We start from the raw sequence: 16,812 nt of genomic DNA, 5'->3' as shown, positions 1-16,812 counted from the left end.
AGTCCTCGTTGAGAACTTGAGTCTCAAGTCAGAGACTCTGTCAAGTACCCATGAGTCACTGAAACTTGAGCCTTCATCGAATACCTTGATTCAGTGAAACTTGAGTCTTTGTCAAGTACCTGTGAGTCAACGACACTTAAGCCCTCGTCAAGAATATGTGAGTTGATCAAACTCTTGTCTTTTGGGGGTACTTGTGAATCAGTGACTCAAGTTTTCGTCAAGTGCCCTTGAGGCAGTGAAATATGAGTCTTTGTTGAGTAGCAATGAAATACGAGTCTTTATCGAGTACCTGTGAATCAGTAAAACTCCAGTCTTTGTCAAGTACCAGTGAGTCAATGAAACACCAGTCTTTGTCGAGTACCTGTGAATCTGGGAAACTCCAGTCTTTTTCGCGTAACAGTGAATCACTGAACCTCAAGTCCTCGCCGAGTGCCCTTGAGGCAGTGAAAGTCACAAATTTGTCAAAGACTTGTGAATGAGTGAAACTTGAGTCCTCGTTGAGAACCCATGAGTCAGTCAAACTTGAGTCTCTGTCAAGTACCCATGAGTCACTGAAACTTGAGCCTTCATCGAATACCTTGATTCAGTGAAACTTGAGTCTTTGTCAAGTACCTGTGAGTCAACGACACTTAAGCCCTCGTCAGGAATATTTGAGTGGATCAAACTCTTGTCTTTTGGGGGTACTTGTGAATCAGTGACTCGAGTTTTCATCAAGTGCCCTTGAGGCAGTGAAATATGAGTCTTTGTTGAGTAAGCAATGAAATACGAGTCTTTATCGAGTACCTGTGAATCAGTAGAACTCTTGTCTTTGTCAAGTACCAGTGAGTCAATAAAACACCAGTCTTTGTCGAGTACCTGTGAATCTGGGAAACGTCAGTCTTTTTCGCGTAACAGTGAACCAGTGAACCTCAAGTCCTCGCCGAGTGCCCTTGAGGCAGTGAAAGTCACAAATTTTTGTCAAATACCTGTGAATGAGTGAAACTTGAGTCCTCGTTGAGAACCTGCGAGTCAGTCAAACTTGAGTCTCTGTCAAGTACCCATGAGTCACTGAAACTTGAGCCTTCATCGAATACCTTGATTCAGTGAAACTTGAGTCTTTGTCAAGTACCTGTGAGTCAACGACACTTAAGCCCTCGTCAGGAATATTTGAGTGGATCAAACTCTTGTCTTTTGGGGGTACTTGTGAATCAGTGACTCGAGTTTTCATCAAGTGCCCTTGAGGCAGTGAAATATGAGTCTTTGTTGAGTAAGCAATGAAATACAAGTCTTTATCGAGTACCTGTGAATCAGTAAAACTCCTGTCTTTGTCAAGTACCAGTGAGTCAATAAAACACCAGTCTTTGTCGAGTACCTGTGAATCTGGGAAACGTCAGTCTTTTTCGCGTAACAGTGAACCAGTGAACCTCAAGTCCTCGCCGAGTGCCCTTGAGGCAGTGAAAGTCACAAATTTTTGTCAAATACCTGTGAATGAGTGAAACTTGAGTCCTCGTTGAGAACCTGCGAGTCAGTCAAACTTGAGTCTCTGTCAAGTACCCATGAGTCACTGAAACTTGAGCCTTCATCGAATACCTTGATTCAGTGAAACTTGAGTCTTTGTCAAGTACCTGTGAGTCAAAGACACTTAAACCCTCGTCAAGAATATGTGAGTGGATCAAACTCTTGTCTTTTGGGGGTACTTGTGGATCAGTGACTCTAGTTTTCGTCAAGTGCCCTTGAGGCAGTGAAATATGAGTCTTTGTTGAGTAGCAATGAAATACAAGTCTTTATCGAGTACCTGTGAATCTGGGAAACTTCAGTCTTGTTCGCGTAACAGTGAATCAGTGAACCTCAAGTACTCGCCGAGTGCCCTTGAGGCAGTGAAAGTCACAAATTTGTCAAATACCTGTGAATGAGTGAAACTTGAGTCCTTGTTGAGAACCCGCGAGTCTCTGTCAAGTACCCATGAGTCACTGAAACTCATCGAATACCTTGATTCAGTGAAACTTGAGTCTTTGTCAAGTACCTGTGAGTCAACGACACTTAAGCCCTCGTCAAGAATATGTCAGTTGATCAAACTCTTGTCTTTTGGGGGTAAATACCTGCATCAAATACCTGCGAGTCAGTGAAATTTCAGTCCTCATTGAGAGCCCATGAGTCAGTCAAACTTGATTTACTGTTGAGTACCCATAAGTCACTGAAACTCGAGTCTCCGTCAATTTACCTGTCAATTTTCTGAGTAATCCTGAATCAATGAAACTCAAGTCCTCATTGAGTACCCATCATGTAGTCATGAGTCAACGAAATCCCAAAACTCACAATACCTTCCAAGTAGTTGATAGATCGTCGGACTTGCGATAGCCAGGTGTGTATTTCGTCCTACTGTCCACATACATTCAATTGATTGTAAATCCCGGGTTTCACAGGAAAGACCCTGGTCAGCAGGTGGGTCTGCATGAAAGGCATGAAAGGACTTGAGAGATGCCGACAATTTATCGTTCACCATCTTGAAACAAACACAAACAAGTTGTACTTACAACCGATGTAAGCACAAGCCCCGTTGTGGGATTTCTTTGTTTCACATTTTATGTCGGTGCAACTGGCAGACGACGCTTGGTTGAGGTCGACCGACAGGGCGTACGTATGGGTGCTGATCTGGCTCATGTTCCAATGACTGTTGCTGTTTCCGCTCAGATAAAGATTGTCCAGAACTTCCCCAGTTGGAAGAACACAGCAGAATGTAACTCGGCTGCCAACTTGAAACACTTTGTCTCGTGGAAAAACCTCGGGCATATCCAAAGCCTTATTTCCTACAGGTGAGTAAAAGTAATGCATACTCATTGGTTATTTGTACACACCCGACACGTGACAAATATGAAAGACCAGGGGTGTAATAGTACATAGATTCATCATCCAGTTGTTTGGTATGAAGCGTTTGGTTTGGTTTGGATATGTACTGATTTTTCCAAAGCCAGTTTACAAAAAAATTAATCACTTTTACATTTTGTTCCGTTACGTACCCAAAATGATGAAGGTACGCACTGAACCGTGATGATGACGTACTGTTAAACCCCTAGTTTCATGAAGTCATACCAACCAGGAATAGTGTGCTCCTGTTTCCGTCCGCTTGTTTGGTTTTTATATCGAGAACTGAGTCTTAGTGTGTGGGCGGTGCATTCCAATGCCAAATGAGAAGTCCAGTTCCATGAATGAGTTGATCCAATTTGATCCAGTGAAACAGCCACTTGGTCCTAAACATTGAAAAAAAAAACTCAATCACCACATAAAGATTTGCTTGGTATGAAGAGTACAGACCAGTGATTCGTAACTGGTGGGTTGTGGGTCTATGCTATTTGCTTGCTACACCGCCACAAGATGTCCTTTAAAACTCGAGTCCTCATTGGGGACCTGAGAGTCAGTGAAAGTCAAGTCTTCGTCAAGTGCCCTTGAGGCAGTGGAAAAATGAGTCCAGTACTCATGAATCACCGGAACTTGAATCTTCCTTGAGTACCCGCGAATCAGTGAAACTTGAGTCTTCATTGAGTACTCATGTAATGAAATGTGAGTCTTTTTTCGAGTGCTTGTAAGTCTGTGAAACTGGAATCCAGTTGAATGTGAAGTACCCTTGAGTCAGTGAAACTTGAGTTTTTATCGAGTACCCTTAAGGCAATGCAATTATTCACAATTATTGTCTGTCATTCAATACTAGCAAAACTGGGGGGCCCACCCCACTAGACCCCACTATTTGAAAAACACTGCCTTAAGGTAAATCTGTGAAAGTCGAGTGCAGTTGAAAGGGGGGTTGAGTACTCATAAGTCTTCTTTGAGTACCTATGTATCACTGAAACTTGAGTCTTCGCTGAGTACCTGTAAGTACCTGCAATGAAACTTTTTTCACTGACTACTCATGATTCAGTAAAAAACTCTTTCACTGAGTACTCACGAGTCAGTAAAACTTGAGTTTTTGAGTACCCGTGAATCAGTGTTTCAAACTGCACTTCAATGTCATTATATTTCATTAAATATAAGACATTTGACAAATTTGAGTTTAACCCATTTAATCCCAAATTTTTCCCAGGCACAAAAATAATCAAATCATGTTTCATTAGTATCCCTTTGAAACAAACAGAATTTTTTGACATTTTCATGGAAAAGTGTGTTAAAAACTTTGTTTTATGATCGGTCACAATTGTGATACTGGATACTGGACAGACTCAATATGAGTCTATTTGACCTGTGCAACATGTTTGTGTGTGTGTGTCTGTGTGTGCGGAGGCAGAGTGGGGGGGTATTTTTGGAATGTGGGAGGAAACCGGAGTACCCGGAGAAAACCCACGCATGCACGGGGAGAACATGCAAACTCTAAACTGAGAAACATTTCAAACTTACCCAATGCACTTGCTTGTCTGCTATTAGAACCTCCAGCTTATACATCAACATATCCCGTACTGACAGGCATGATGGCTCGTCTTCCCAAGTTAGAAGGATTGTCTGCTCTGAAGTCGTAACGTTCATGTTACGTGCTCCACAGTGAAAACCCCCTGAAGGAAAATGGGAATACAAAGAAAAAAGTATTACTATTTAATAGGGCTGTCAATTGATTAAAATATTTGATCACGATTAATCACTCCCCATAGTTAACTCACAATTAGTCTGTTATTAATTGTGACTTCTCTTTGTGGTAAACGATTCGATGTGCAACTACAACGATAATTACATTAACAACATGTTCCATATTACATGCCGCTGTTTTGCAGGTTAGCTCATTGCTAATAATAAATAAAAATAATACATTTTATTTGTACAGTAAATCTGGGATATATCGGACTCGGATATATCAGAAATTTGCTCACAACGGACAGATAAAAAAGAACCAATTTTTCTGTAATGCATTTCCAATAAAAATTCATTGCATATATCGGATTTTTTATAACGGATTTCGCCTATTTCGGACAAAATCTCCAGTCCCGTTCCAATGCATTTCCATTAAATTTCCCTCGCATATATCGGATGGCCGCATCGTGGCGCTCCGATTCGCCGAATCGTGACAGGCCGCTATACGACGTCATTTGCAGCGTTTGCAGCGTTGCCTGCGCGTCCAGGTACATTGGAAACATAGTCAAGGAAGTGCCTTTTTATAACGGATAAAATCCGATTTACGCATATACCGGATATAAATCCGATATATGCGTAAAACTGACATTTTCCGGTATACGCATATAACGGATTTCGCTTATATCGGACAAAACCAGTGGGAACAATTGAATCCGATATATCCGAGGTTTACTGTATAGCGCTTTTCAAAATATTCAAAGACACCGCGCCTACGCCGCACCAACGTGGTGTAGCCAGCGCACCTTGCAATTTTTGTGGAGTGCAGTTCGGCGCAGCGTGGCGCACCCATGCCCCATCCCTCCCGCCGAGGGAGGAGAGAAGGCATGAGAGGGTTTAACACAGCCCAGTGTAATCTTAACCAATCAAATTAACTCCTCTCATTTACGCAGGGCCTACCAAACTGCGGGACATGTGTCATCTGTTCTTGACAGTTACATTAAACACAACAGCAGGCTAATCCAGGCATCGTGCTTATGATCCACTTGCATTCACGCTCTGCATCACCAAACAGGAGAACCTTTGATGGTACGTTCTCGGTACTCTTCCTCACCCTCCTTGAGAAAAAATTAACAGTATAAAAATATATATATCTCAAAGTCAAATTTTAACAAACAACTTTATATTAATCTTTGTTTTTAGTTATGATTTGTCTAATGGGTCACTTTATCTGTTTCCACAAAGTCCACACTGCATGTTCCCATTATGTATGACGTCTTTGATCTGATGGGACAATTAATACAAAAATGTACATGCTGGTTCAGATCATTACATAAAATAGTGGTTGCTGTGGTTTTTTTTAATGGATTGACAAACCTGCCTGTGAGGTTTTGGTGTCTGCACTCTGTGCCGGTCAGCCAATTTACCACTGCGTAGGGTGCACTTCACCTGCACCAAGAATAGACTAGGTCGGAGCTGGCAATCTTTTAGCGCACCTTTGACGTGCTGTTGTAGACAACTCCCCACAATGTGCAATATGCATCAAAAATAATCAGCCAGTTGCAGAAAACTTTAGTAGTTGTCCAGAAGGTAATTCAAAGTGCTGTCATTGTCGCGGTCCGGCTTGTGAGTTGTAAAGTTCGACCCCAGGATGCAGAGATTAGGACCCAAATGCAGGTAAATGTATATTTATTTATGCTATGCAGCGGTGTGGCGGAGTAGCCAGGAAAACTCAAACACAAGACAATGAACCGACAACGAAGGGAGCGTGCACCTGAACTAAATAGCAATCACCGATTGGAAACAGGTGCAGGAGAAAATGGAAAGAAACGGAAAGCAGGACAGAGCAACAGAGGAAGTGAATACAAAATAAGGGCACGAACGAGGAACAGAGAGGAAAGAGAAAAACTAAGGAAGCTGTCATGAGGGGGTGAAGCCCTATCATGACAGTAGCCCCCCCTCAAGGACGGATTCCAGACGTCCAAAAGTCCAAAGACAAAGAGGGACGGGAGGCAGGGGGACCGGAGGTGGGTTGCTGGCCAGACCTCTCCGGAGGTCGGCCGGGGTGGCAGGGCCACGCAGGAGGACGGCCTGAAGGGTGAGCGGCCCGAAGGGCACTGGGCTCCTCTGGAGGGCGCCCAGGACAGCAGGCCCCATGAGAGCCCTGGATGGACCCCTCTGGGGGGCGGCCAGGGCGGTGGGCCTGGCCGGGGAGGCCGGCCCAACATGGACGAGGCGCGGCATCCCGCCGCTGGAGAGGAGGCGCGGCATCCCGCCGCTGGAGAGGAGGCGCGGCATCCCGCCGCTGGAGAGGAGGAGCGGCATCCCGCCGCTGGAGAGGAGGAGCGGCATCCCGCCGCTGGAGAGGAGGAGCGGCATCCCGCCGCTGGAGAGGGGGAGCGGCATCCCGCCGCTGGAGAGGGGGAGCGGCATCCCGCCGCTGGAGAGGGGGAGCGGCATCCCGCCGCTGGAGAGGGGGAGCGGCATCCCGCCGCTGGAGAGGGGGAGCGGCATCCCGCCGCTGGAGAGGGGGAGCGGCATCCCGCCGCTGGAGAGGGGGAGCGGCATCCCGCCGCTGGAGAGGAGGAGCGGCATCCCGCCGCTGGAGAGGAGGAGCGGCATCCCGCCGCTGAAAAGGAGGAGCGGCATCCCGCCGCTGAAGAGTGGACGCCGGAGGAGGAGGAACGAGTCCTGGATCTTGGCTGGACGGTTGTGCTGGAGGTCCGGCAGGCTGTTCCTCTTCGGGCGACCAGGAGAGGGCACCACACTGGACGGACGGGGTGTTATGTGCGTCCTCCGACGCACAGCTGGTCGTAGTAGCCCCCCCTTCCAAAGGCGGATTCCAGACGCCGTATGCCGCTGGATGTAGAACCAGGGACGGGAGGAGGGGGACCTGGAGGAGGGTCTTTAGTTCCGCCAGCTCAGCTGCCTGGACCAGGTCTACAAGGGACCTCAGGCGGGGTTTGGGCTCTGGAGGGGTCTGGAGTATCAAGCCGCTGGGTTTGAGCACCAGGGGTTGCTGGGGCTTGAAGCTGCGTGGCTTGGGCACGGGAGGAATCCGGGGAGTCACGCAGCGTGGCACGGGAGCTGGGGTTTGTGAAACCTTGAAGCCGCGTGACTTGGGGACTGGAGGAATCTGGGGAGTCACGCAGCTGGGCACGGGAGCCGGGGTTTGGGAACCCTTGAAGCTGCGTGGCTTTGGGACAGAAGGGATCTGGGCCATCACGCAGCTTGGCACGGGAGCCGGGGTTTGGGAACCCTTGAGGCTGCGCGGCTTGGGCACAGGAGGGGAACATGTGCCGCGCTCCTCTTCGTGTTGCGCGGGCGGCAACGGGAATCCGGAAGAGGGCGGCGTGAAATTGGCGTGCTTACACGGAGTGGGAGCCTTCTTGTGCTTGAGCGTAGGCCGGCACTGTGAAGCAGCGTGAGCGGGGGGGTGCACCCCGGCTTGGCGCGGAGGTGAGGGAGGAGACGGCTTCGTCCGCTGAAGCCTTGCTGGAGCTGGCCGAGACGTGCGTCGGCGTCGTCGTCGGCGGGCTGGTGTGTCAATGCCGTGTCCGGGGTACACCCACGCCATGGGGATAAGCGTGCCGTCCGGCCCCCACACCATGTCTTCCAGCTCCTCCGGAGTGAACCTTGCGCACTCCTCCTCCATCGCCTTAAAAATCTGCAGTGTCCAGAAATCCATCTCTGCGAGGTCGTCGTCTGGTCGGTTCATTCTGTCGCGGTCCGGCTTGTGAGTTGTAAAGTTCGACCCCAGGATGCAGAGATTAGGACCCAAATGCAGGTAAATGTATATTTATTTATGCTATGCAGCGGTGTGGCGGAGTAGCCAGGAAAACTCAAACACAAGACAATGAACCGACAACGAAGGGAGCGTGCACCTGAACTAAATAGCAATCACCGATTGGAAACAGGTGCAGGAGAAAATGGAAAGAACGGAAAGCAGGACAGAGCAACAGAGGAAGTGAATACAAAATAAGGGCACGAACGAGGAACAGAGAGGAAAGAGAAAAACTAAGGAAGCTGTCATGAGGGGGTGAAGCCCGATCATGACAGTCATTGAGTTGTTTGGATACCTCCATCTATCGAGCACTGGTTATTTGGAATACAAAATGACTTTGGAGAGCTCTTTAAGCTTTGAATCTCTAATCTTGTTGAATCTTTTGTAGAAATGGCCGACATGAGGTCCTCAAAACAGCTGTCAGATGACCGAAAAATTAAGAACATCATGGTTTACAGGAAGGCTAATAAAAAGCTATCCTAGCTCAAAGATTTCAGCTGTCACTTTCCGCTGTGAGGAACATAATGAGGAAATGGAAGACCACAAACACAGATATTGTTAGGGCCAGAAGTGGTAGGCCAGTGTTAACAATAAAATGTAGATAGAAAGAATATAGCGTTAGTTATCACCCTCATATCCATTTGCTTAGACAATAGAAAGAGTTTGAATGTGCTGAAGAAGAAATGTTCCCGTGACCCTGATCAGAGACCCCCAGCGACCCCCAGGTCCTGGAGGTGCCTGGATGCGCCAACAGCAACCCTGCAGATGTTCATGTTAATCCTGCAAGAATGTGTCAAGATAAGAACTCATAAAACAATAAAAGTAATTACTCTCACATATACACACACACATAGACAAACAAATACAGCTCGTGCAACTGCCTTCTCCCCCCTTAGAGTTGCACGACCATGTAGTAGGGACCCCCGAAAAACTATGCGTGAACTACATATTCAGAGTGGGGCGGCATGTCACTGGGTATGTGGTTTCACTCTCCTCGCTGCGAGTAACTTTGAATATTGTTGTCTGTCTCTTCTGTATCTCTGCATTTTAGTGTTTTTTTACAAGCGTCACAGGAGTTTGAACCTGACAGCCGGGAAAATGATCTAAGAGGCAAAAGCGAAGGATGATAAGAATGATGAACGACAACCCACAGGCCACTTCCACAGAACTACAATATCAACTTCCTGCAGACGGTGTCACCGAGTATGCATTGTTCAAGAATTGGACGCCAAAGGCTCCACTAAATGTTAATATTAGGGTTTGATTATATTTTTTATATACTCGTAGAGAGTGTTCCAATGCTAAAAATGAAAATGACTTCTACCGGTATAAATGATAAATGTAAACAAGTCGAGTTGCGCTCGGCAGCGGACTTTGATACAAATGCTTTGATCAAATATTGTCACTGTGAGGAGGAAGAACATTGGTGTTCTGCGATCAGCTCAATCGGGGCACAAAATCACTCTAAACACAAACAGAAAAGTGAGAAAAGCTAGCCAGTTGGTTACCAATAAATAAATGTGTTTAACTATTCGAGACACGTGGATGTCATTATATTGTTGAAGGCATGTAGCTTTTTATACAAGACTCAGCTGAATTTAAATGTTATACCGTTTTATATCGTCATATCATGATATATATACCGTATTTTCCGGACTATAAGTCACTTTTTTTTCATAGGTTGGCTGTTCCTGCGACTTATACTCCAGAGCGACTTATAAATGAAAAAAAATGTTTATGTTACATAAACACTGGACACCTTTTCTGTTCATGATTATTTTTTGCGTAGCTGAATAAGCATTGTGTTAGCATATCTTACATCTATTCAGCCTGTTCTCTATTCTTTTATTGTTACAACTTGCCTTCCAAGAGGACATAATGTCGGTTTTGGTCAAGTAGTTTGGAAAATAAATTACCCGCAAAAAAACATATATATGTTTTTTTCTACTTCATTATGCATTTTTGGCCTTGTGTCTACTCCGGAGCAATTATAGTCCAGAAAATATATAATATATATATATATATATATATATATATATATATATATAAATATTCATTTTTTCATTTTCTACCGCTTTTTCTCACGAGGGTCGTGGGGGTGCTGGAGCTTATCCCAGCTGTCTTTGGGCTAGAGGCGGGGTACACCCTGGACTGGTCGCCAGCCAATCACAGGGCACATATAGACAAACAACCATTCACACTCACATTCATACCTATGGACAATTTGGAGTCGCTAATTAACCTAGCATGTTTTTGGAATGTGGGAGGAAACCAAAGTACCCGGAGAACATGCAAGAACATGCTAACTCCAGACAGAGATGGCCGAGGGTGGAATTGAACTCTCGTCTCCTAGCTGTGAGGTCTGGGCGCTAAACACTCGACCACTGTGCCGCCCATATATATACATAGTATATATATATATATATATATATATATATATATATATATATACATAGTATATATATATATATATATATATATATATATATATATATATACATACATAGTATATATATATATACATAGTATATATATACATAGTATATATATATATATATATATATATACATAGTATATATATATATATATATACATAGTATATATATATATATATATATACATAGTATATATATATACATAGTATATATATACATAGTATATATATATACATAGTATATATATACATAGTATATATATATATTATATAGTATATACATATATATATTATATAGTATATATATATATATATATATATATTATATAGTATATATATATAGTATATATATATAGTATATATATATATATAGTGTATATATATAGTGTATATATATATATATATATATAGTATATATATATAGTGTATATATATAGTGTATATATATATAGTATATATAGTATATATAATATACTAAGGTCCTTGTCGCCGAACCCTAGTTAGTTAATATGAATTTTTCCAGCTGTCTAAATTTGACTTGATGAATATTTCATATCGTGTTAATCCAATAAACCTAATTTCACTCCAGAAATGACTATCCAACAGTTATTTGATATGTTGAAATGAAATTGTAGCAACAAGTAACCCACTAAACAAGCAAAGGGTGCCCAATTATTTATAATAATAATTATTATTAAATAATTCACTAAACTGTATTATAAGACTATTTTTTATTTTTCTAGTTTTCACCAGATGGCCGTTAGCCATCTTCTACGAAGTCACTTCATGGTAAAAGTATTTTTGAAATGAGTTATGGTATGTGCTGGAGCTCGATTTACTCACCGTCTTCTTTTAAATGTCCATCTTGTGCGCTGTTGCGGACCAAAGACACAAGCAGCAGCCATGTGATCATGATAATCCTCCACAAAACTGGGATGCCCGGGAGGACGACTAGCAACTAGGCATGGATTCAGTGTCTTTCTCAGTTTCTTCATCGACTGCTTTGACTAAAAAAAAAAATTAAAAGTAAGTTGGACATAATTTTGTGTCTTCACAAGAAACATTTGAGGTCTTTAAAAAAAGTCTCACCTGAGAACGAAGTTCCACAAAAGCGAGAAAAGAAGAATCATGCAGGCTGAAATGTCTACTTTGTCTCTGTCAAACTGAACTGTGAAACACTTGCTGCCTCCTAATGATTGTGAAATCCACGGGGATTGGAATGCAGGAAATGTACACGCTACTTTCTGGTAAGCATGAGTCATGCTGGCCGCATAAGACATCAACTTGCAATGCTGGGAAATGACCTTTACCCTTCACAGTGCTGTGGCTTTGGTCAGGAAACACAAAGGGTTTTTTTTTCTTATGGAATTCCAGTTGACACTGAAAAAAAACAAAATAAGGTTTTTCAATGCATCTGAAACACGGATTCTCAACTGGTGGGTCATAATTTTTTATTCTAAAGGAGATTTATTTTTATTTTTTCCCCTTTTCTGACCTATAAATGTAGTTAGAAAGTTGTATTCTCGTGTTAGTTTCAGATAACGAGGTTTGCGCATTTAGAAGTGAGCCCTCAAAGAAGTTTGGGATGGCTCCAAATGCTCGTTTTCAAAAGGCGTCGCAAAACTGTTCTTTTGTGATGTCACATAGGGCGGACTTCCTTATATGGACGTGTCTGGAAGCAGATGAGTTCTCCTTCCTCCGCCCAGTCCCAAGCTCTGCTACTGTTTACTAATTAGCGAAGCCACATTTGTTTAAAATTACTAACAACTCTACCAACAACTGATTCCCTACTGAAGGAAACTCACAGCCTCCCTGTACTTTGAGGCGAGTTCCTGGTGGGTGTCGAGTGTAGGGTGGGAGAGATCAATACACAAACCGAGATAGAATATGCCCAAGATTTATTCCTGACACCACAAACCTAATACAGACGTCCGGGATTATCACACTTCCTGTCGGCCTACCATTTAAGCGGGTCTTAGAACAGCGCAGCTGCAAAAAACCCCTTCTAACCCTGCCCGACTGTTTTTACATATTTCAGATTGTGCAGATGCGGCATCGGCCGGCCAATAAGAAGTTGCCACCGCCCTGGACTGCGGCAGATGTTGTCCAGTCGTAGAAGGACCCCCAAATCCTCCTGTAGGTTGATGCCGCAAAGAAGTACAGAGAAACAGAACGAAGCAATGAGACACACTCCGATCTTTCTTTTATTCAACAAGAATCGTGCGGTCCTCCAAACAGCCAATAGAGTCCCCCTCAGGATCTCCCCGGAGACGGACCAGCTAGTACTGACCCCGTACGTACCCGAAAAGCCCCAAGGTGACTCTCTCGATCAGGCATCTTAAACAGGGAATGCACCAACAGGCAAAAACTCCCAGAAGGAGCAAGCAAACAAACCCTGAAAATACCAGAAACTAGTTTTTTTCCACTTACCAAAATAGCTCATCCATCGGTCCCACGAGTGGGTATCCACAGCCCTTCAATGGCACGGGACAACCTACCACCCGGAGTTGTATTATTGGGTATGAATGTGCAACACTCACCTCCGATCGTGTTTGCACACCACCCTTTTCTACCAATAGCATGTCAACTGCCATGCGAGTCTGGAAGGCCATCAAAGAAGTAGCCTGCAACTGTTCACTAGGTAATAAATCACTTCGGTGTTACGGTTCATGGAAATCCAACGGATGATAGAAGCAAAATTTTATACTCCTCTAGGACGCCACGAGGGATATCTATGGCATCAATGTACGTCAGGTTGGGGGCGTCTAACCAGGGCGAGGTTGACACACTTCGTCCGGTCCTGAGGGCGTCCGGTGGCATGAGGTGAGACCCTACGGAAGTAGCGCTATGCACTTGGCGCTCCACATCAACTGACAATACTGTCATTGGAAGAAGGAAAGAAATCGGGGCACAAACACCAGTCATGTTCACGCCGGGTCCACCGCACCACCACCAGAGGTCAGCCGTGAGGATCGTCCAGAAGAAGACATCCACCTGGTTGTACAAATCGAGAACCTGTGGAAACGGTAATGCACAAAAATTTACCTTTGGCCACTGTGTTGCTGAATATGGGCTTACCTTTGACCTCAGTAACCTCGGGGTTCGCTATAGCGAATGGCCTACAGTTAGCCAAGGCTGCTTCTGGAGCAGTGGAGGTATTCATCAGGGACTCAAGGCACTCGGCGGAAATCACAGCGGGAACTATTCCTAATAAGGGGCGCGCTCCCAGACACAGTAAACAATGTTTTCCTTGCTTTAGCTTGTTCCGCTATTGCGGTAAGAGCATACAGTTGGGAGGGTACAGGGATTTCAGCCAATAACTGGCGCACATCTCCCCAAGCCAAATTAATGCCTGGCGTTGCCTGTAACAGTGCATCCATCCACCTAGAGCCACCTTCAGTGATGGGGGGCAATTTTTTAGCCACTCCTTCAAGGGTGGATATTATGTGTGTCTGCCTTGATTATTTACCTTAACCCTTAGGTGTATAAGTGGGTCAAAAAGGACCCGGTCAGGATGTTTTCTTGAAATATCTTCGTAATGAAATTTTTTTTATCATTTCATATTCCGGTATTCCTCAAAAAACATGTTTTTGATATCATGCCATTCACATTTTTAACTTATCTTTTATACATTTTAAGAAATTGTAGTTTTTGTGTTACTACCCCAACCTTCCATAAGTGGGTCAAAAATGACCCGGTCAGGTTGTTTTCTTGAAATATCTTCGTAATGAAAAAAATTTATAATTTCATATTCCAGGTATTCCTCAAAAAACATGTTTTTAATATCATGCCATTCACATTTTAACTTATCTTTTATACATTTTAAGAAATTTTTGTTTTTGTGTTACTACCCCAACCTTCCATAAGTTGGTCATAAATGACACGGTCAGGTTGTTTTCTTGAAATATCTTCATAATGAAAAATTGTTATAATTTCATATTCCAGGTATTCCTCAAAAAACATGTTTTTAATATCTTGCCATTCACATTTTTAACTTATCTTTATACATTTTAAGAAATTTTAGTTTTTGTGTTACTACCCCAACCTTCCATAAGTGGGTCAAAAATGACCCGGTCAGGTTGTTTTCCTAATGAAAAATTGTTATCATTTCATATTCCAGGTATTCCTCAAAAAACATGTTTTTGATATCATGCCATTCACATTTTTAACTTATCTTTATGCAACACACAATGGATCCTCACATTTTCTATTGTTGTCATTGGGGTCATTTTCTTTTTCAAAGATGTAAAAAAGTGAAAAATGAAGATGTTTCTAACATGAAATCATTCTTGTGTGGTCCTAAATATAATACTAAATATCATACAAGTGATTATTCCTAACCAAAATGGCAAAATTGGCATAAAAAGGCATTGATTCTAGTATGGGTGATTTTTGAGCCACTTATGGAAGAGTGTAGGGTCCAGTCACTCGTGCATCTAAAGGTTAAGGGTTAATCGAAGGCATCTTCGCAGGGCAAAGATGTCTTCGTCTTACTTTTAGTTCCATTCCCTTCACTCGCTTCCTGAGTCTCGCTTTTAAATTCGGCGTGTGCCTCCTGTTTGCATTAAAATGGTCTATCCACCAGGTCACGCTGGTCCTCTCGGGACTTCCGTCTGACCCAGACCTGGACTTACTATCTCCACTTCTGTGGCGGCTGTCATCCACCTGGTGTCTACTTCTAGTGGTACGTACGTAAGTCCTCTACAGGGGTCATGTCATCACCATCAATGTCTGCCTCGCCCCGAATACGTATGGTTAGATACAAGCCAGCGTCTGTAGACGCATGCGACGGAGGTGCAGTTGGCACTGGAGCCTCAGTGGGGGAGGACTTATTGGACTCCAGTGGAGCTCGAGCCACACTGGCCATAGCCATTGGAATACATTCAAACAGACCATTTTCACGGGAACCACAAAATCCAAAGAAATAAAGCTGAATAGGTGCAGATTCTGGAGGAATTAAAAAGCTTTGTGTGCTGCTTATCATGTGTAGCTGCTCCTTTAACTCTATTTAGAGTTGACATTAATTTTATATGCGAAAATTATTACACTGAACATTTTACTGTGTACGACATTCATTCATTTATTCATTTTCTACCGCTTTTTCCTCACGAGGGTCGCGGGGGTGCTGGAGCCTATCCCAGCTGTCTTGGGGCAAGAGGTGGGGTTCACCCTGGACTGGTGTCCAGCCAATCACAGGGAACATATAGACAAACAACCATTCACACTCACGGTGACTCACTCATGGTCTCCGAGCTGTGAGGTCTGCGCACTAACCACTCGACCGCCGTGCCGCCCCTGTCTCCGCTGTTTCACAGTTAAACACACAATTTAACACACATTTTTTACGACAGAAATATAAAAAACATTGTATGATAAAGCCTATCTAACCCTGACTTATAAAAAGAAAGCTTTTTCGCATAACCATGTTGGCGCTACTTGGAATTGTTTTTCCTTACCGTTTTCGACAAGCAGACACAGACTGAACAATAAACATTTTCAGTAACGGTAAATGATGAACAGAAAGGTGGTTAGCTAACACTAAATAGTTTTTTATCAACAGACCGTTGATAAAAGGGCAAAAACCGTTTACCGAATGCAACAAGAGCTTCTTTTGTGAGCCACATACGGCGAGTAATACAAGAAAAAAAGTTACTCACCAACTCCGGGGGTGTGTCAGTGCAGGTCCCTGAACATCCATGAAATCAACTCCAAAAAATGACACTGACTGGTAGTAGTCCTTAACACATGTGGTAGTCACGGTTAAAAAATCAACTCCAAAAATTCAACTCCTTTTTACTTTAACTCCAGATTTTTCAACTCTAGAAATTTTCTGTGTAGAATGTTATAAACAGGTTTTCCATGCTGTAACGAAAACATTCAATTTCTAAATACGTAATCCTACTTTACAGAACTGTACTTATCATGGCCGGGCTCATTAACAATTAACTCTGATAAACGAGGGATTACTGTACATTTTTCCCCCTGCGGCCCTAAAGCTTTTTTAAAGTCCTTTTTCCTTTAGCCTGAGGCCTGCTTTGAGGTACAGTAAACCTTGGATATATCGGAT

At 43.5% G+C, this 16,812-nt stretch overlaps 1 protein-coding gene across 1 annotated transcript in view; it reads right to left on the bottom strand.

Moving 5' to 3' along the window:
• The window catches only part of LOC131106736 (leukemia inhibitory factor receptor-like), a 28,534-nt gene extending 15,402 nt beyond the window's left edge, over positions 1–13,132 (bottom strand). Inside the window, exons 1-6 of the mRNA XM_058056100.1 lie at positions 11,835–13,132; positions 11,589–11,752; positions 4,366–4,517; positions 3,074–3,227; positions 2,514–2,786; positions 2,301–2,427 (exon numbers count right to left, since the gene is read on the bottom strand). Of these exons, the coding sequence (XP_057912083.1) occupies positions 2,301–2,427; positions 2,514–2,786; positions 3,074–3,227; positions 4,366–4,517; positions 11,589–11,658 (776 nt within the window). The 5' untranslated portion in view covers positions 11,659–11,752; positions 11,835–13,132. The remainder of the gene's footprint in view (positions 1–2,300; positions 2,428–2,513; positions 2,787–3,073; positions 3,228–4,365; positions 4,518–11,588; positions 11,753–11,834) is intronic.
• Positions 13,133–16,812: the final 3,680 nt, after the last annotated feature.

Source organism: Doryrhamphus excisus, chromosome 19 (genome assembly GCF_030265055.1).
Source record: "Doryrhamphus excisus isolate RoL2022-K1 chromosome 19, RoL_Dexc_1.0, whole genome shotgun sequence".
In the NCBI taxonomy this organism is placed as follows: Eukaryota; Metazoa; Chordata; class Actinopteri; order Syngnathiformes; family Syngnathidae; genus Doryrhamphus; species Doryrhamphus excisus.
Note: the sequence above shows the minus strand (reverse complement) of the source record. Positions and strands in the feature narration are given on the sequence as shown.